At 45.5% G+C, this 20866-nt stretch overlaps 1 protein-coding gene across 8 annotated transcripts in view; it reads right to left on the bottom strand.

The window, feature by feature from the left end:
* The window catches only part of POU2F3 (POU class 2 homeobox 3), an 89923-nt gene that overhangs the window by 28405 nt on the left and 40652 nt on the right, over window positions 1-20866 (bottom strand). For 7 of the 8 annotated variants that reach the window (XM_077964531.1, XM_077964526.1, XM_077964532.1 and 4 more), the window contains one exon: window positions 357-482. In XM_077964531.1, coding sequence (XP_077820657.1) covers window positions 357-482 — 126 coding nt within the window. The remainder of the gene's footprint in view (window positions 1-356; window positions 483-20866) is intronic. The other variant, XM_077964529.1, reaches the window with a different exon arrangement.

Raw genomic sequence — 20866 nt, 5'->3', positions numbered from 1 at the left:
GTGGGCCCACTGGGGACAGAAACGTTCTCTAACCCAGCAGCAGCTGTCCACCTAGGATTCCCCTGGATGTGGCTGGCAGACACCAGCAGCACGGCTGTTAGGTCCTTGGCTTTGGCAAGCCTGGCTCCTTTTTGTCCCCGAGAAGTAGAGGCCTGCTTCTTCACATCCCTAGCCAGGCTCCACCTGTAAGAGGACTGTTTTAGAGCCCCACTCACAGCCTCCAAATCTCTTTCCCACATTGCCTGCAGGGGGTTCTTTAGACTGATACGGGTTCACAGAGTACCAAGCATGGAAGTCGAACATTTCCCAGAGGAACTGAGTTAAACACACTGGCCCACTGTGAATATCAGGGTTACCTGACATGGGCTGGCATTTACCCCAGACATTTGGTTTCCGGACATCATGGCAGGTCCTTGACTCAGGTGGCATGGCCGATGGGAGAGGGTCTGCTGCAGGGAGTCACTGAGATCTTCGGTTTTAATCTGCAAGTGGAAGGAAGAGGAGAGTCAGTGCTGGATCCCATCAGGCACTTGGAGATGGAAACGGCAGGAAGATCCAGGCAGGAAAGGAGTGACCAGCTAGAGAGGAGAGAGCTAGCCCAGGGCCTACTGCACTGCAGCTTACTTTTCCTGCCTGTGTGTGCCCTTCCAGCCAGGGCAGCTGGGCAGAGGCCTCTGTGAGTGGCCCTGAAATGACAAAAACAATGACAGTGTAGTGACTTTCAAAAATAGGGCTCGATGTAGGAATTTGAGACCAGCCTGGGCAGCATAGCAAGACTTCATCTCTAAACTAAAAAAAAAAAAAAAAAAAATTAACCAGGCATGGTGTTACATGCCTATAGTCCCAGCTAGTTGGGAGGCTGAGATGGGAGGATCATTCGAGCCCAGGAGTTTGAGGCTGCAGTGAGCTATGATCATGCCACGGCATTCCAGCCTGGGTGACATAGTGAGACCCTGTCTCTTAAAAAAAAAATGGATTAAAATCTTAGAAATTCTGAGATGATATTCTTTTTTTCTTAGGAGGAAGAATGTTAAAATTTATTTAGGACAGAATAGTGATCCTAAACGGTATTCTTAAAACTCTTCACCTCACAGAGTAAAAAACTGGCAACCCTTTACTGATCTCCCCCAAATTCTGTATTTTATTTTCCTCAATGGAATCTCATCTATGAAACCCCAAAGTCTGGGCACCACTGATCTGGAGGAGTCTCCCTTCCCATCTCGTTTGTCTCCACACCTCTCCATCCTCTGTGTCTGCCTCTGCAGCTGGCCCTCTTCACCTGTGTGGCTTTGGTGACAGTCTTTGCCTGTCTTCCTACAGGTGAAGGCGTGTCTCCCTCACAGCCAATGCTGTAGTTACAGCCTGAGGGGCCCGTGGTGGTTTCCAAACTCTCTGCAGTCTCTATCACCCTGCAATGACAGCACTAACCGCCCACGCGTGGGCTTCCCAGGTGTCCCAGGGCAGGGCAGGAAGTGCTGCTTCTGCCCACTCCTCCTCCCATCCCAGGAAAACTACCCTCCTGCAGCTTTTCAGGAAGTCCCCTGGGAGGGTGTCCACGTGACTTTAAATTCATATAATGTGACGGGGGCACAAGCTCTAGACCATACCTTGTAAGAGATATTGGGAAGACACTCCTCAGCGGACATCTGGTTGTTCCCTATCCAGATAGAAACTCTTGGCCCTAGAGATGCTGGCTTAAACCATTTCCTTGGTCTACACTGTGAATATCACTGACATCCTGGAATATCTTCTGTTTGTGTTGTTTAACCTAAGTTAAAAGTTCAGACTAACAGCTAAACTTGTGCTTAACCCTTTCGGGAAAAAAACGGTGCTTTGGATCACTAAAGAAATAATTCCTTATAAACAGCTCTATTATAAAGACACATGCGCATGTTATGTTCATCGCAACACTATTCACAATAACAAAGACATGAAATCAACATAAATGCCCGTCGATGATAGATTGGGTAAAGAAAATGTGGTATATATACACCATGGAATACTACGCAGCCATAAAAAAGAATGAGATAATGTCCTTTGCAGGAACGTGGATGGAGCTAGAGGCCATTATCCTTAGCAAACTAATGCAGGAACAGAAAGCCAGATACCACTTATAAGTGTGAGCTAAATGATGAGAACACATGAACACATAGAGGGGAACAACACACACTGGGGCCTATTGGAGGGTAGAAGGTGAGAGGAGGGAGAGGATCAGGAAAAATAACTAATGGGTACTAAGCTTAACATGTGGGTGATGAAATAATCTGTACAACAAACTCCCATGATACAAGTTTACCTATATAACAAACCTGGACATATACCCCTGAACTTAAAATAAAAGTTAAATAAAATGAAAAAAGAATTCTCTTTGGTTGGACAATTAGGAAGATCCTACTGACATTAGAGACTGAGTAGGTAGCTAATGTCCTAAATATGGTGCCTTTCACATGGTGAAAACCCAATAAACATTAATTGAACAAAAGACATAAATAAAACCCATTTCTCTACAGCCTCCAATGAGGTACAGGGAAGAAAATGTTGAAGAGGCGCATTGAATGCTGACCTTGTTTCTAGCCCTAACTCTGACTCTAATTTACTATGTAATCTTCAGCCTCTATGGGGCTCAGCCTCTATGGGACACAGTTTCCCCATCTACTGTATGATAGTCCAGGATTTTTCTCCCTATCTGTCAACAAATGGAATTACGAATTCCAATTCCCTAGTGCATTTGGTAGACCTGGCCCGTCGAGGTTGCTGCTGTGTTCTTAGATAAAGCAGATCTAAATAACACTGAGAAGCCCTGGTTGCACAGAAATTGGTAAGAAGATGGCTGTTTCAGGGACAGTCTTTGGAAATCATTCCTCTCACTTAAGGAGACTATTATGGAACTTTGGAAGCAAAGAGAAGGAAGGGGGAGAGATGGGAAATAACTGTGGGGGCAGAGGGTTAGACATTCAGAAAACTCAAATCACACGGCTGCCTGGGCGTTGTCTCTAAGAGCCCCACTTCTTTGCCCCATGCCCCTTCAGCTGTGCCCATCCACACTCGGAACCTCTAAGAAACTCTGGCGTCCTAGTTCTTCTCCCCAAAATTAGAGTTTCCACATCCTTAGATTCCAGGAAAACATGTGTTAGCAAGTTTTTAAAAACTAGAAATAGATGATAAACTACTTATTTCAAAATCACCACCACCACTACAACTTTAAGGTTTACTCTGAGAGGGGATTTTACTTAAGCCAGGCCTTTGTGGTCCCCACCTCTTCCCTGCATAACCTCCTCCTGCCCCCAGGCATCCGCCATCCCAGACGGTACTGGGGAGGCAGGATGGAGGAAGGGGGACAGAGGGAGAACGTGGAGCACTGGAGGTAAAATCAAGCTGGTGGAACAGCCTCTGGCAGCTTGGCCCAGTTCCATCTCGGAGGCAAGTGGCAGGGCTCCTCTGTAGACTCATTATGCACAAGGGAGAGATAAGGAGAGGCAGCTATGACAGAGCTTGAAAACATGTGCTTTGCCTCCAACCTGGGCGCTATCTGTTAGAATCTGTGCCAGGTCTTCCTGCAACACTTAATTTCAGAAACCAGCGCCATCATAAAAGAAAACGCACCCTTTCATCTGCTTCCTGGATCAATTGCCCTTCAAACTCTTTGGGGGGCACTCCCGACCTCCCAGTTGTAAAAATGAAAGGTGTGATAGCAGAAAAGCCCTTTGGTGTTAGTTCGGGGCTTTCTGACAATCTCTCTGCATTATTTTTTTTTTAATTTTTTTATTTTTATTTTTATTTTTATTTTTGAGACAGAGTCTCGCTCTGTTGCCCAGGCTGGAGTACAGTGGCATGATCTCAGCTCACTGCAACCTCCTTCTCCCGGGTTCACGCCATTCTCCTGCCTCAGCCTCCCAAGTAGCTGGGACTACAGATGCCCACCACCACACCCGGCTAATTTTTGGTATTTTTAGTTGAGGCGGGGTTTCACTGTGTTAGCCAGGATAGTCTCGAACTCCTGACCTCGTGATCTGCCCACCTCGGCCTCCCAAAGTGCTGGGATTACAGGCGTGAGCCACCGCGCCTGGCCACATTATTTTTTTCTGATTTGTTTGACCGACCTTTTACTCTTTTCTAATTTTTATTTATTTATTTTTATTTATCTTCTTTATAGTTCCTTTGGATATGGAATATTTTATTTTTCATAATTCATTACCCTCTGGGTGTGAAGAGCTGATAGTAACCCCAAAAGAAGACAATCCTAAAGAAACCAAATTGAAAGACAACAAAGGACACTGCTTTCTTGATGACAAGTTCTCAAATCTCAGCTTTGATCAGTGGTCTCTATTAGCTGAGCTCAACAGGAAGGAGGAAGGGTACGTTGACAATTCCCATGGCCTCCAACTGACATCTTTGACATTCTCAGGGATTCAGAAATGAAGAAATTAAGAAATAAAGTCTTCTTGAATTTACAAAAATCCCTTTTTACAGCTGTTAAGGGGAAAAGGTTGGAACCTTTCCAGGCAACTGGGTGTTGGCTGTGGATCTGGAAGATGAGATAGAGAGACTTCTGTTGGATCCCATTGACTTCTAATGTGAGAACCGGAGGCAAATTGGACGAAAACCCAATTTCCCCCGTGCTTGTGAAAACCCAACCAAACCCACAGCCTGCCTGGAACCAAGAAGATCATCTCCAGGGTCTCTTTGGCAGTTCTTCTCACGCAAGTGGCGGGTTTCTCCAGACTTTACTTGGGACGGATGCATCCCTGGAGACGCGGGCCACCGCAGGGTGCTCTGCCCTGCCACAGCCACTGAGCAGCCTGTCCAGCTATTGGACAAGCTTTGTTGTTTAGGATCTTCTCCACCCACTGTGCTGTGCAAAGGTATTACACTGAGTTTTAGGCAGTGATCAGGGAAGTAAAAAGGTATTAGGGATGATTATCTTTTCTGATCCCAGTGAACTCTCTGACATCACTTAATTTAGAAAGCAGTAGTCTCATTCTGGAAGGAGAGAGCCCCTTCCAAGGAGGTGGAAGCCCTTTCTACAGCCCTCCTTGGCTTTACCGTCATAGCCGGGAGGTGTGAGGAGAAGTGTTCACCCTTCCATCTCACAGAAGCTCAGAGACCTTCAGAGACGGGTATAAACTCATATAGCAATATCCTGGCAAAACTCTGACAAGAGAGTGGTCTCCTGACCATCCTCTGGTGCTTTATCTACCAAAAAATATTATACACATCCCAAGGGTAGGAGAGAGAATAGATCATCGGTGATGGAAAAGGTGGCGTTCTGGGGCCAGACGTACACTGGGACCTCCTTACTGACCATCTGTTTTAGGTTCATGGGATGGGGCATGGTGGGGCTGGGGTACTCACCTTTAACCCCCTCCCCATGACACTTTCACATGGCCCTCTCTGGGGGAAGACAGCTCAACACTAATGAATATATCACTGGTGATGAAAATGATCAAAGCTGTTGTCCCAGTTGCATAACTCGTTTGTGGAAAGTGTTTCATAAACATTTCACAAGAAGGAGCGTTTCAAAGCGTGAACATCTCCCAACCTGCCTTCAATTACAGGCAAGATTTTTTTTTCTTTCTCCCCCCTTCTACACTTCTCCCTAGCAGTGAGGAAGAGTTTCTGTTTTGGAACTGATATGTAAAAGATTGGCAAATGCGTTCCTCATGAAAACATTTTAAAAATATATTCCAAGTGGTGGCATGGGGCAGATGGGTAACTCGTCTCAAGTGAACAGGGCTAAAAGTACCCCAAGAGATATCGGCTGCATTTTTGCTTGGGGGATTCTCCCATCTCCATGGCTCTTAGCTTTCCTTAGGCGTCCAAGGCTCCTGCCTCCTCAGATGCCTCTGGGAAGTGCTTGGAGGGATGACCTCATCCAGCCCCTGGACTCTAATCAAACCTATGCTATAGCAGCCTAGGTGTGCCTTTGCCCATGCAAACTGGGATTATCACCCTGAGAGCATCAAACACACACACAAAGGAGGGATGGAAGAGACGAGACATATGGCTCCTAGGAGGCTGGAACCACGTGGGGTTGCTACTGCTGAAAAGACGCTTTCCAAAAAGCCATCCTTATTTTTCCCGCTTGTCACTACTCTGGAAATGCAACAATCTTATCAGTCATGTTATTTAATGCTTTGTCTTCAGTTCTTAGGACATAGCATTGCTAGTGCTGACACGTGCATGAAAAACCCTATCATTTTAAACCCATAAAAGTTTTCTTCCCCCTCTGGAATATAAATCCCTGAATTCAGTTCTAAAAATGTTGGGAGGTGGCTGTGCCCTCATGGCAGACCCACCCTCACTAATGCTTCATGGTGCTCAGGACTTGAATCATTTTAACCAAAGCACTGCTGCGGAGCCCTCCTGAGGCACCTGCAGCATCCTCCCCAGTGGGCAGCTGCTTTTGTCAACCTGATCCCCTCTGAGTCAGCATCTGCTGGTTCTTTTGGTGGCCTACCTGGTAGAAAAGAGGACAGAGCTACCCTCTCTGGTTCTTTGACTAGGGAAAAGCATGACACAGAACTTTTGATATGCCCCCACAGAAGGCTGTTCTGCCCCTAAATAAGTGAAATGGCAGAAGGAGAAGGTGTGGGAGGGGGAAGAAATGCTAAGCATCAAACTCTGAGAACCGTTTCCAAGCCCAGTGGCTGTTCTTGGGAAGTGTCTAGTATATAAATGCAGTTCATCATCACACTGGGGTTTTTTTTGTTTGTTTTTAACATATTCCTGTGCTGCTTATCAGGGAAGGGCTTTGCTATCCCCAATGGGGATGATAAAAAAGACATCCAGCAAATAAGCACAAGGCTCAGAATCAATCGGGATCCTGACTTTGGGACCCATTCTTGCCTCCAACTAGTTGCATGACCTAATATTACGTTACTTCACTCATCTCTGTAGTCCTAGATTATTCCTTGAAAATAAAGAGAAATAGACCAGATGAAATCTACTTAAGAAACTTAGGCCAGGCGCAGTGGCTCATGCCTGTAATCCCAGTACTTTGGGAAGCCGAGGCGGGCAGATCACGAGGTCAGGAGATTGAGACCATCCTGGCTAACACGGTGAAACCCCGTCTGTACTAAACATACAAAAAATTAGCTGGGCATGGTGGCGGGTGCCTGTAGTCCCAGCTGCTCGGGAGGCTGAGGCAGGAGAATGGTGTGAACCCGGGAGGCGGAGCTTGCAGTAAGCCAAGACTGTGCCCCTGCACTCCAGCCTGGGCTACAGAGAGAGACTCCATATCAAAAAAAAAAAAAAGAAATTTATAATGTATAAAGAGAGAGTAGGAATACACTTATAAGCATATAAGTATGCTTACTATGTTACAAGACCCATTTTATAGATGAAAAGACTGAGGCTTAAAGACATTAAGAAATTTGCATAAAGTCACACTGCTGGTAAATAATGGAGCTGAGATTTCAGTCTAAGTCAGTCTGACTCCATACTTCTACACAATCCTCACTCTCTCTGTGTGTGATGGAATTATAGAATTATAGACTCTTCAAACTTGTTTGGTGTAGGTTGTACTAGCTGTATGGCAGAGATTCCACAATGTGTTGATTCCTTTCCTTCGCCATCAGAACTGGAAGGAAAAATAGACATCACCTGGTTCATTTTACAGATACGACTTCTGAAGCCAGAGAGGGAAAATAACTTGCTCAGGGAAACACAGCTAGAGCTGCAGTCAAGTTAGTCCTAAAGACCAAGCCAGGGCTGATTAGCACGGATCTGCTAACTCCCTATCCAGTGTCCAGTTCATTCTACTGCACTGCCGCGTGTCTCTGTCACCTGTTTTTATCACTCTCAAGTTGTTGCCTACTCTGGCTATTGTAATAACTCAGTTGTAGCCTTAATCCTGCTGTTCCCCTACAGAGATTTAGTTGCAGTCAAAAGAAAGAACCATGAGCCCCACTGACAGTTCTCAATGACTATGCAGGGCAAGGTTCAGAATCAGATAAACACACATCTGTTTGATATGGAAACATAATGCACTTGGCTTTGCAGCCAGCATCCTGTATTTCCTTGAGTCTCACATACACAAATTAACTACAAGGTGTGATATTTGCTCTTACCTCCCCCATTAGGACGAGAAGAGATGAAGAGGGGAAAAAGGTGGCTCAGGAATGTCATGAAATCTCTGTCCCAGTGTGTATTTTACTATGGGGTTCCAGATGAATCCAATAAAAGGAACTGCACATGCTCTGTCCTGAACGCACACACACACATGTGTACAGCACCAACTTATGATCACCAAGCACTACACAGATTCGTTACAGGAGCATCAGCTCAAGAAAGAGAAAAAATATTTTTTACAGCACTATAGAGATGAGAAACACTTTCAGACATACCATCATTTTTTCTTCTTGATAATTCAATGAGGGACGTAATCTTACCAAACTGTTTTAACAGATACGGGAACCAAGGCTCAGAGAATTTAAGCAACATTCCCAACATCACACAGCTAGGAAGAGGAGAGTCTGACTCTCTACGTGGTTATTTGGCCTCCAGAACCCTCCCTTCTGCCTGTACCATGCTGTGAGGCAGCTGCACTGGGCCTTCCACTCCGAATTCTGGGCTCCTGGAAGCTACTGAGAGGTGCTTGTTCACTCCAGCCTCTTCTGGGTACTATATTGCTTTTATGTATGGTGCACAGTTGGGATAAACATTTCCAGGCTACACTTACAAATGTAGTCTGGGACCTTTACACATATTTGTGGCCTAAATAGTTATCGAGAGTGAAGTTTTCAACAGGTCTGAATGGGAATCTCTTCGGCATTTCCTGAGTGAACCTGCAATTTGGAAGCTTGTCCTCGAAGGGCATTGGATAAATGAAGCAAATGGTTATCTCTGGTAATTTTCATTTTTTAGTCTTCCAGGAAACCTGAGGTCTTCCTTGTCTCTTGTACTCCTGTGGCACCCCAAATCAAGTGAGGCCGCCCCAGGTCTGTTTCAGCAGCAGCTGGAAAAGGTGGTCTTCTATGTGGCATGAACGAAACACAGTTTCCTGCCCTATAAAGTTTCCCTTTCCAGTTCAGCTTAGTTCAACAAATATTTACCAAGCACCTATTGTATACCAAAAGGCACTAGGGACACAAAGATGAATAGGAAGCCCCCAGGTTAATTGAGAGGCTGTGCAAGTCAGAGTCATCTCCTACAGAGCAGTACTTCTAACACTCAGAAGCAGGTACGAGGTGGCAAAGAAAAGGTTGCCATTCACTTCGTCAGAGAGGAGAGCAGCTAAAGAAAAGGGAATGAGATGAGGAAGGCTCTCAGAAGAAGAGCCCTTCTGAGCAACCCTGAAGGATGAAGAAAAGTTTGCCAGGCAGAGAAAGCAAAGAAAGGCATCCCAAGAAGCAGAAGTGGAGGAAGTGGCTCCGTCCAAAGTTGCAGAGGGTGAAACGGCGCTTCCTCTTCCTGTTCAGGATTTACCAGCAATTTGGGACTGCTGCTGCAGGGAAGGGAGGCGACAGGTGGGTGAGCAGGCAGGGCCCATGGCGGAAGACAAAAGAGTTCAGAAGGGAGTCTGAGGGCATGGTGGAACTAAAGTAAAGGGGAGTGATTGCAGTGAGATTTTAGGTTTAGTTCAGTTATCCTAACCGCCCTGTGGAACATGGATTTGAAGAGAGCACGACTGTAGTCAGGGCAGCCAGTTAAAAAGCTATTTACTGCAATTGCCTAAGTAAGAACTCAAGAGGATGACCCTAAGGCCCAAACAGCACAGATTGGAGAGCTTTTAGAATATAAAATGTATTTCCACCCCTAAAGGTTTCTCTATTATAACAAAGGGCTGTTTATTTCAGGAATTGTCTGTTGAATGCCTCCAGGACCAGAACTAGCACAGAAAAAAATCTGAAGGTCCCTAAGCCAAACTGTTAATCATAGATGCAGGGGAGAGCATTTGGGCTTCTAGAAGCCATATATTTCTGCAATGTTTGATTTTTAAAAGCTAATTCTTAGTATTAGATTAGGAAAGATGAAGATGAAAGTTAGTAAGTATTCAAAATGTCACGTAACTATATAGAATGTTAGAGCTTACAAGATGACAAAGTTAGTTGTAGAACTGCTTCTTTTGCCTGGTGAAAAGGGCGTCTTGAGAGGTTTAAAGGTACATTATCTAAACGAACAGACATACACACATATATGAAGATATGCATATGTATGTCATACATACATGTACATATGTATATATTTAAAGCAACAACTTGGAATCGATCTCTGTCCACATTTCGTGTCACTGTCTCGCAGTAGGCAACACCTGGGGTGTGGCCCACGGACTTCACTTGTACATCTCCACCATGTTCTGCGGTTTACAAAGCACTTTCAAACACATTTCTGTTGATTTTCAGAATACGTTCATGAGATTGAAAAGGCAGGTAATGTTATTCCTGCTTGTGGAAAACAGGGTCATAAATGGTAAGAGATCTGTCCAAGGCACATGTTGGCTAGCAGGAGAGCTGTGACTTGAACTCAAGTCATCTAAAATTCAGCATGCCTTATCAAATGCCTAGGACTTTCTCAGGAATTCTTCCTAAATAAGTGGATTTTCAGTCACAGAAATCTATCCCTTGAAGCTCCAAAGCCTTTTATCTCAGCTTTGGATAGATATGTATTGGTTTCTTTTTGAACAGAGATCTTGCTAAAAGGTATCATATACATCCCTATTTTACCTTAAAGCATACCTGGAAGGTAATTTAGTCAATGACTCAGAGCCATAATTTCAAACTTGTTTTAAAAGCAACCATCCCCTCAGGGATACTGATGTGTTTGACCGCTGTTGGCTGTAGCACTGGATGGCCCCAGACTGCCCTTTTTTCTTGTTTTTTGTTTTCGCTCTCTTTTTTTTTTTTTTCAGCTCTGAGCTCTGCTTTTCCCAGTTTTTTTTCTTCCTTTCTCACAATCAAGTTTATCTCTGCTTCTATTAGTACGCTTGCTTCTAGCAATCCGCTATTCCAGCTTGAATTTGCACTTTTATCTGCTAAGGGATAGAAAAACCAGATCATTAAGCTCAGTATGACCATCTCTAAAATAAAAGTTTAAGGCTCTGAGAAAGGGCCTGGCTTGAAGTCTCATTTGCTTCCTTCTTACTGTCAGTATTCGTCTTACTGTCTAAAGAGGTTGGCTACTGGCTCTCTGGATAAGTGAGGCAATGCAGCACTGCCATGAAGCTCTCTTCAACACTTGACTTGTGCTTTGGCTTAATTTGTATTAACTAGGTGCCTATCCTGTTACACCACCTATTAGCCAGGGACAGGGATCTAAGCACAAGGGTTGGCTGAACCTACTCAATTGACAGTTTAAGATAAATTCTTTAAGGCTAGGGAGCAGCTACCAAATTTGTTACCAAAGGCTGAGTGGACTTGAGCCAAGGGACTCTATCAGTGTATCTAAGTTTCCCTATGTATAAAAGGGAAATAATCTCCGATACATCCCCAGGTCTCAAGGGTTAGGGATGAATGTCTAGAAAACCTATTCCAGGGAGGGCTTTCCTTGTTTCTGTCACTAAAATGATCGAAGATACGAATTTTGCACACTTAATACCTGAGAGACCTATCTTGCTTACTGTGGCCTGCCCAGCACAGTGCATGATGTCCATCACTTAGTAAGTGCTTATTAATGGTACTAATGCATACTTTTGACAGTCCTCGAATGTAGGAAATTGAGTCTCAGAGAAGTCAAATGATTTCCCAAAGGCCATAAAGCTAAGAAGTGCAGAGCTTGAATCTAGGCCTGACCAAATCCCCCAAATCAACCCTCTTCCACTGTATCATGTGACTTATAAAGTCATGCCAAATTAGGCTCGTTTCCTTTCATATCAGGTTTTCAGAATGGGAGATCAGACAGATACTATCATTGAAATATGTACATATGTATTTAGGTACTGTCCTGGAGGTCAAGATGGGCTGAGACAGGGTTGATTAAATATGGGTCACTGTCATCTAGGAGGGACATCTTCAATGGCATGCCACAGGACCCCACTTGTGGTCCACTGTGGCTAAGAATGTTATCAGTAACGTAGATGAAGATGTAGCGGGCACACTTATTACATCTCTGCACGAGGAGCAGGGCCAGCTAATACTCTGCGCAGACATCAAGATTAAAAAAAAAAAAAGCTTGAACATATGGCAGGAAGGGAAGCAAGTCATAAGATAAAACATAGGAACAAATATAAAAATCCTTTACTTAGAAATATGTAAATTAACTGCACAAGTTGAGACAACAATTTATATGAAAAAAGACTTGAGACTCATTAACCGACTCAAAGAGCATGTAAGTTGACAGTGTGACATAATTACCTTTAAAAAAAAAAAAAACCCCATAGGATAGGCGGTACTAACAGAAGTAGAGCATCCGAATGGAGGGAGTTTCCCATACTGGACTGCATCGTTCCATGAGGGCAGGCCCCATTACTGCCTTATTTGCAGCTGGCGCAAGTAGAAATCAGGGCAAGAGAAAGGCATAGTACCTGCTCAATAAATACATTCAAATGGGTAAATGGATGGCTGGATGAACAAATAGTTGCACCGTGCTCTGGCCCGCCTGGATCTCATCTGAGCATTGAGTGTTATGCTGTACACTTGTGGGTCTCATACTTAAGGGGAGTGATTGGCAGACCAAAGCCATGCATATAAAGGCAACAAGGCACAAACAAATTCAAGGAGTTCATCACAGCATTGTAAAATAAAGTATGGAAAGCAATCTAATATCTATCGATTGGGGAATGGAAAAGTAAGATTATGTTAAAACAATAGAACAAGCCAGGTGCGGTGGCTCACACCTATAATCCCAGCCCTCTGGTAGGCCGAGGCAGGCAGATCACTTGAGGTCAGGAGTTCAAGACCACCATGGCCAACGTGGCGAAACCCCATCTCTATTAAAAAAAAATACAAAAATGAGCTAGGCATGGTAGTGGGCACCTGTAATCCCAGCTACTGGAGAGGCTGAGACATGAGAACTGCTTGAACCCTGGGGGCGGAGGTTGCAGTGAGCCGAGATAGCACCACTGCACTCCAACCTGGGTGACAGAGCAAGACTCCATCTCAGAAAAAAAAAACAGAAAAACTCCCAAACAATAGAACTTTATGTGGTCATTAACAAAAATCATATAACTCTATATGTACTGTCATGAAACAACCTATACATATTTTAAAATGTAAAAAGTCACTAAAGAATACATGTAATATAATTGATACGTATGTGTGTAGGCATTTTTTAGACTCCACAAACATTTTTACATTTCCATTTGTAATATATATCTAGAGAAACAGTCTTCTAGACATATATACACTACGCTGATAAAAGGAGTTACCTCTGGGAAGAGGACTGAGCATGAACAGGCATAAAAATAATCTTCCTTTTTATCTCTATTATGAAATATTTTATAACAAGAAAGTATTCATGTGTTAAGTATATAACTAGTTTAAGGAAGAAAATCAGCAGCACAACATATGGAATCCTTTACAGACCCGGGATATTTACACAGAAAAGGGATAATTTCAGGGTGATGACTCTTCTCAAATATGGAAGGGCTGCCATGTAATTGGGACAGACACAGGCCCTGAAACAGAAGCGGGCAGAATGACCAAGATGGCGTCTAACATTTCAACCCACTCAGTCCTGGAGCAGGCTGGTAGCAAGTCTGAAAACCCAGGATGAGTTTTGACAGAGACTTGGGACCGCAGGTCATCTGACAGGGGTATCAGCAGAATCTGTATATGAGGCATAGATTGTAGTGGCATCACTATTTCTTAGCCTTTTGAGGCTCATGATTAGTAAACATTTTTTTTTAGAGTCGGATACAGTTGTTTTATTTTGCCAAATAAGAATATTAAAGTAACTAACATCATTGACTCTGACCTTCGTTTCATTATGTGCACTAAATATTTTAACACCAAAAATGCAAAATCTTGAATGAGAGAAATGGAATATATTTAGTTCTGTACAAGTGCACTCCATTTCTCCTTTTTAAATTTCACCAGTGCGGGTGAAAACTGAGTCATAAGACGTTATATTATGAATAAACAAACATGTCGACGCACAGGATTAAAGGGAGGAAGACAGCGCTGTGCCCGAGCAGCGGGCTCTACGGGATGCTGCTGAGAACAGGGGACAGACGGCCTCAAGGACCCATCAGCCCTCAGAGTCTGTGAGTTTCAGACTCACCCCGGGGCTAAAGGCTCAACCCAAATTTATCTCCACAGTTTATGAAAAATAATGTTACAGTGATGTCATGTGTCACTGGATGTCCCCAGTCACACTGTTTCCATTCAAATGGCCAGGAGAGGGCAGCCCCAGGATGGCTACATTACTTCCTAAGGGGCGTTTAGTAAGAGCCCTGTTCTGGCTTGGGATAGTTAGCTGACCTAACTACCAACCTCAAACTGGGTTGGTCAGAGTCCTGCACACACTCCGGGTCCCTAGAGGCTAGGCCCTGGCACCCGACAACCACCGAGCCAACGCTGGGATGCCTCTGTAAACAGCTCCCGGGCCCAGCCAGCAAGTGGTAGGGTTAGGCAATATTTACCAGGGCCGACTGGATGGAGCCCACTCCACACTCTATTTGCATAAAGCCAACAAGTTCACCTTCTTGGGAAAAGGGGGCAGGTTTTGTGGATCACTGGATGCAAGAAAAGACAACAGGGAGCAAAGCAGCCGGAAGAGCAGAGGAGATGGGCATTCGCGGCCCCCAGGAAGCGGGGTGATAGGCGGTGGAGAGGTTCAGCCCAGTGATCCAACAGGGCATTTATTTACCTACTTAATTTATTTATTTAGTTTTGAGATGGAATCTTGCTCTTGTCACCCAGGCTGGAGTGCAGTGGCGAGATCTCAGCTCACTGCAATCTCCGCCTCCCAGGTCCAAGTGGTTCTCCTGCCTCAGCCTCCCAACTAGCTGGGATTACAGGTACGCACCACCATGCCCCAGCTAATTTTTTGTAATTTTAGTAGAAGTGGGGTTTCACCGTGTTGGCCAGGCTGGTCTCCAACTCCTGACCTCAAGTGATCCGCTTGCCTCCATGCACTTATTTAGAACACACTTACTGAATGCACCAGTAACGGAACAGCACAGGAACTCTTCTACCACAAATACGATACAGACCCTTTTCCCAAATATTCCACTGACTGGTGGGCAGGGCAGACACACACACACACACACACACACACACACATACACACACACACACACACACGAAGCCTATTAAGGCACACAGGTGCAGGTAGTAGTGGTGGGGGGCAAGTTAGAGAATGAAGCATTTGAACTGAGTTTGAAAAGATGAACAGGAACCTGAGAGGGAGATGGGAAGTGGGGAGAAGGGAGGGGGCGGGGGCAGGCTAGGGTCAGGGCTCATGCAAACCAGAATCAAGATGCCTACTTCTCTGTTCCTCTCTGCTTTCGGGAGCTTCCATCATTCCAGGCAGGATTCTCGTTGCTTCCCATGTGGTACTTGGAAGTCCTTAGGACCCAGGGAAGGAGGGGAACTGGCGGCCTCTTATGCACTTGGACTCCCCAGATCCTCAGAGGCCTGCCTGTACCCCCACTGTGTCGCTGCTAGGTTGCCGCATCCTGGACAAAGTCACAAACCCCAGACTCTGCTGCGCCATACCTTGTTTTATGCCAGAAAAGCACCTGTCCCTCCCAGGTCACGTGGGCAAGGGCATCCTCTACACAGTCTGGGAAGTGCCCTAATAGCCAGAAAGCTGCCCTCTTCCTGGCTGACAGGCCAACCTTAAGGGAGGCACCAAATCCTCGGAAGGGAAGTTGGTTCTGGTTCATGTCAGACACCTGGGGAGGGACTCCTTGTCTTCAGGCAGCTTTACTGCTTCTCTCTCCGAGACACAGCGGTTAGCCTTCTCTGGCTTGGCAGCTCTCGCCTTAGAGTCCAAGTTCAGCTTGATCACTCTTCTCAGCCACACTTGCAAAAGTCCCTGCCCAGAGCTAGGAGCACAGCTCTCCACCACTGGCCTCTGCAGGAACCCACGTTTACTCCCAGTGACTGGGTATCCAAATCTTTCTAGGCTCAGTTTGCCAGCTACATAAGTGACCCGCAAAACCCACTTCCAAGCCCTTGGATGAAACCATCCACAGTGATGGCCTAGGTTAAGTTTTAAAAAATTTCTTGTTAAGATCACACACTGTGAGATGTCATCAAGGGGGAAAATATAAACACAAAAATCTTAATGTATAACTTGCATTAAGCAAAGCCTATTGATGATATTTGGCTCTAACTGACCATTAAAATTCATTCTTTGTTCTCTGAAAAGATTCAGTCTAATATTTCTCTCTCTCTCTCTTTTTTTTTTTGAAACCGAGTCTTTGTCACCCAGGCTGGAGTGCAGTAGTGGTATCTTAGCTCACTGCAACCTCCGCCTCTCAGGTTCAAGTGATTCTCATGCCTTACCCTCCAGAATAGCTGGGGTTACAGGTGCCCACCACCATGCCTGGCTAATGTTTATATTTTTAGTAGAGACGGGGTTTCCCCATGTTGGCCAGCCTGGTCTTGAACTCCTAGCCTCAAGTGATCCGCCGGCCTTAGCCTCCCAAAGTGCTGGGATTACAGGCATGAGCCACTGCGCCCAGCCTAATATTTCTTTAAATGCACGTTCTCCAGTAAAGGAAAATAATATTTCAGTGACAAAACTTTGATTTGTATACAACATTTCAAAAACCACCCTGTTAGGTATAGTGAAGCATGCCTGTGTTTGCCTGGCCCAGACTGAGTCTTGCATGACTTTCTTATGATTGCTTTAGTAATGGCTGAGTCAGGCACAAGGACACAGGTAAGAACACTCAGAAGGCGGCCAGCAGTCAGGGGAATCTGAGCAGCACTGTCATCTGGAAAAGGAGGAACCAGAGGTCTTCAGAGCCTTCCAAGGGCAAAGCTAAGAAGAAGGGGTGAACTGGAGCCACATGGATATGAAATGGGGCAACTGGAACCAATATTGCTGCTAAATTGTTGCAATAGGAACAACAACAACTCACATTTATTGCGTGTCTACTGTGTCCAAGACACTTTACACTCAAGATCTCATTGAATCCTCCTCCTAACAGCATTATAAAGTTGATTCTATTTTTCCTCCCATTGAACAGAGAGAAAACTGAGGCTTGGAGAGCATAAGTCACCAGGTTACACAGATTCTCTTGGTGGAGCCAAGATTCAAAGCCAGGTCTGTGCAATGACAGAGCTCAATCTGCCGCCACACTGTCCGCTACAGGACTGGAACCAGGGACACCCCGCAGCAGTCCGTGCTGACGAAGTGTACAGGAGGAAATATGAGTAGATGCCAGTGCAGGGGAGGGGCTGCCAAGAAAGAAAAGCACAACAGGATGTGAACTAAGTATCTTCAGTAGTTGGGAGCCAAGAGGGCTTTGGTGGAAAAGGGAGGGAAGTCTCAACACTTGATCTGAACACAAGCAGCAGAAGTCCAGGAGGGTATGGGGACCATGAGGGCAGCGGTGATCAGTGGGACAAGCTGGATTTGGAGATAACAGACCTGCAGTGAGCACAGCCCCTGTGATCCAGCAGGCACAGAAAAAAAGGAATGAAGTAAGTCCCGGCTCAGGTACTGGGGTGCAGGCCACTCAACCATTTGAGCCTCAGTTATCTTCTTTGTTAAATGAGAGTAGTAATACCCGCTTCACACAGTTCTTGTGAGTGCACAAAAACCTATTGGCTTAGAGAAGGCCTCTGGAAGTTCTCAAGCAGAGAGGGACATAAAACTAGATGTGACCCGGTATCAGGTAGGAGCTATACAGGGACACAGAAAGAGCACCTGAGCCCCAGGGTGGCCTTGAAAGCCACTCAAGGGCCAGACTAGGGGGAAGGAAGTTGAAGGTGGAAAAAGTTTATTTTTAGCCAAGGCTGTGATTCTGGGAGAAGATGATTCTCTGGTTGGTTACCAGAGCTGTAGGCACAGCCCTCTCTGACTTGGGGGCAAAGAGAAAGCCAGGGTCCACCCCCTCCCTGCAGGCACACACAAGCAAACACTGCCTCCTCCCTGGACCCTTCTCACGCACAGGCGCAGGGAGGCGGCTTCTCGAAGGGCCAGGGGAACCCTCTTTGGGTGGGAACCCTTCTCCACCCCACCCTTTACCTGGCAACCCTCCCTGAGCCTGCAGATACTATCTCTACCATCTCAGCTGGCAAGCCCCAGCCAGAAGAGGTCTGCGGGTGTTGGTATGACTGACAGGGCTTTGGAAACGTGGAAAAGTACTGGACACATGTCAAGTGAGGGGCTCTGGGTAACATTAGGTCATGTCTCATTTGCAGGAGTACACACACTCACACTCACTCTCACACACACACACACACACACACACACATTCTGTCTCCTCTCTCTCTCTGTCCTCTTTCTCTCAAAAGCAGTCTGGTATGGTAGAAAGTCAGACAGGCCTGTCTTACATCTGAGCTCCACCTCGGGCAAGTTACTTAACCTCTCTGAGCTACAGTTTCCCCAGCTATATAATGGGAAGAATAATGCTTACCTCACCAGGCTGTTGTAAGGATTAATTAGGTAATCTTAAATAAGATATCACCTATGTAAAGTGCCTGGCACAGCACATCAACTTTGGTTTGAATTCTGGCTCTAAGCAAGTTGCTTGATCTCTCCTAGCCTCAGTTTCTTCATCTGTAAAATGGAAATATAATGTCTACTGCTCTGGGTGGCTGTAGGTTTAAATGAGATACTGCTTGCAAAAAGCATTCAGCCCAGTGCCTGTTATAAACTAAAGGTTCAATAAATAGTATTAACTTCCCCTGTTGTTGTTTGGGGCTAAATCCAGCTTCCCTTTCAAAAGCCTTGCTCCAAAGAAACGCCTGCTTGAAAAAGGGAAGACCTGGCCCTGCTTTTAGTCTTACCAGTGTCTGCATCCAACAAAGGCAACTCACTGAAATCTCCAGAGAGAAGCCACTTTTTGGCTTCTGCACAATCAGGTGAAGGACCTCGATCTTCTCCCTCCTTCATTCTTACTGTTCTCCACCCAACACCTGAGCCAAGAGGAACATTCGGTCTCTGCTACCCATCCAGAATGCATGCAAAGCTCATGCCAGTGCTGGAGCCGGAACCAGCCAGGCCCAAACCCCATGCTGCAGAGGGGCTTTTGGGTGGTGTTTGGGCTGCCTGGTAGACCAGCAAGTACTAGGTCCAGGCTTCTGGAGAACCCAGACAGCTATTCCTGTTCCTCTGTGCTGTTCACCATGGGGCTCGCCACAGGGCTTGGTCCACCCAGTACTGGGGCTGCTGCCCAGGCTACAAACAGGAAACAGTTGACACCTGAGCCTCAGGCCAAAGCACCAAGCATGGCTGGCAAAAGAGGACAAATTCCCACCTCTCCAAAAACAAACACGTTTACCAACTGCTTCCCCGCCCACGCTTGCAGAGGGCGGTGGGGCTGAGATTGGGAGATGATAGATCCCAGAAAAAAATTACCTTTCTAATAGTATCTGCAGCCCTCCAACCTGGTGCAAGTCCAGCTAAGCAACCACACAGGGAGAAGGGTGGTAGAGAAAATGACGGGTTCTCATTCATCAGAAAATAATAAGAGCTAATGTTTATTGGTGGATTATGGTATACCAGACATTATTCTAAGTACTTTATAGATATTAACTCCATTAATTCTTACGCCATGCCTAGGAAATAGATACTCTTACTGTTCTCCTCTTCACATGAGGAGTCAGAGGCCCAGAAGGGTTGACCAATACCAACAATGTGACCCAACCACGACATCACACGGCCTCCTCCCGAGACAAGCAGGCAGTGGGGAGAACCACAGAGTCAGGAGTCTGGCAAGCCTGGCTTTAAACACAGACTTCTCTGTGAGCAGTGTTATGATGAGAAAATTCCCTAACCTCTCAGTGCCTCAGTTTTCCCCTCTATGGAAGAGGAATGATAACAACTACATCACAGGGTTGCTATAAATATTAAACAAAAGCAAGTATATAAACCCTTTTATACTCAGTGCCTGGCACACAGTCAGAGTTCAAGAAATACTGATTATTACAGTATCTTGGCTACAATGGAGACATCACTTTGGAGAAGGGAGTTATTTAATTTTTTTAATATATATATACTTTAAGTTTACATGTGCAGAATGTGCAGGTTTGTTACGTAGGTATATACGTGCCATGGTGGTTTGCTGCACCCATCAACCCGTCATCTATATTAGGTATTTATCCTAATACTATCCCTCCCATTGCCCTCCACCCCCCAACAGGCCCTTGTGTCCATGGAGAGTTACTTAATCTTGCCAATTATCTCCTGCCTGAACATTCTGCTCCATACCCACCTAATCACTCAGTCAGCCCAGCTCATTCCCCCGGGGTTGGCGCTGGTTTACACACCCCTTGCTCTGACATTTTTAGGAACTTTTCAGACCTGTCTCCCTCACTGGATAGATAGCAAGTAAGTTCTCTGAGGGCAGAGGCTGTATGCATTCTTTCTGGGGGCGCCTTTTTCTGGTGTTGTATTTCTATGTGGAAGGTCTTCAGCCAACATCTGGCTCCGTCTCCTGGTAAGAGAAGTGACTTATCCCCTTGGTGGGTCAAAGTCAGTTGTTCTCACTGGGGATCACAGCTACCCTGGGAGATGTTTTCTGAAATCTGTGGCGTGGTTTCTCTGGCTGTCTTAATAATTAGGAGGCGTAGCTTGCATTTACTGGGCTGAGGGCAGGTATTCTAGACATCTTGCACTGTAGAAGACAGTATCAAACAAACACTTCTTAGCATCCCATATAACTTTTTATATGACTTTCAAGTGCCCCACCAGACATCTGTGTCGGTGAACAGCCTGCCTATAATCATATAAGCCCAAAACCCAATTCTATTTTTTATGCAAACACAAAGTATCTTTTGCATACTCTTAATATGCATTTTACCCA

This window comes from Macaca mulatta, chromosome 14, assembly GCF_049350105.2.
Source record: "Macaca mulatta isolate MMU2019108-1 chromosome 14, T2T-MMU8v2.0, whole genome shotgun sequence".
NCBI lineage: Eukaryota > Metazoa > Chordata > Mammalia > Primates > Cercopithecidae > Macaca > Macaca mulatta.
This window is presented reverse-complemented; position numbering and strand designations above follow the sequence as displayed.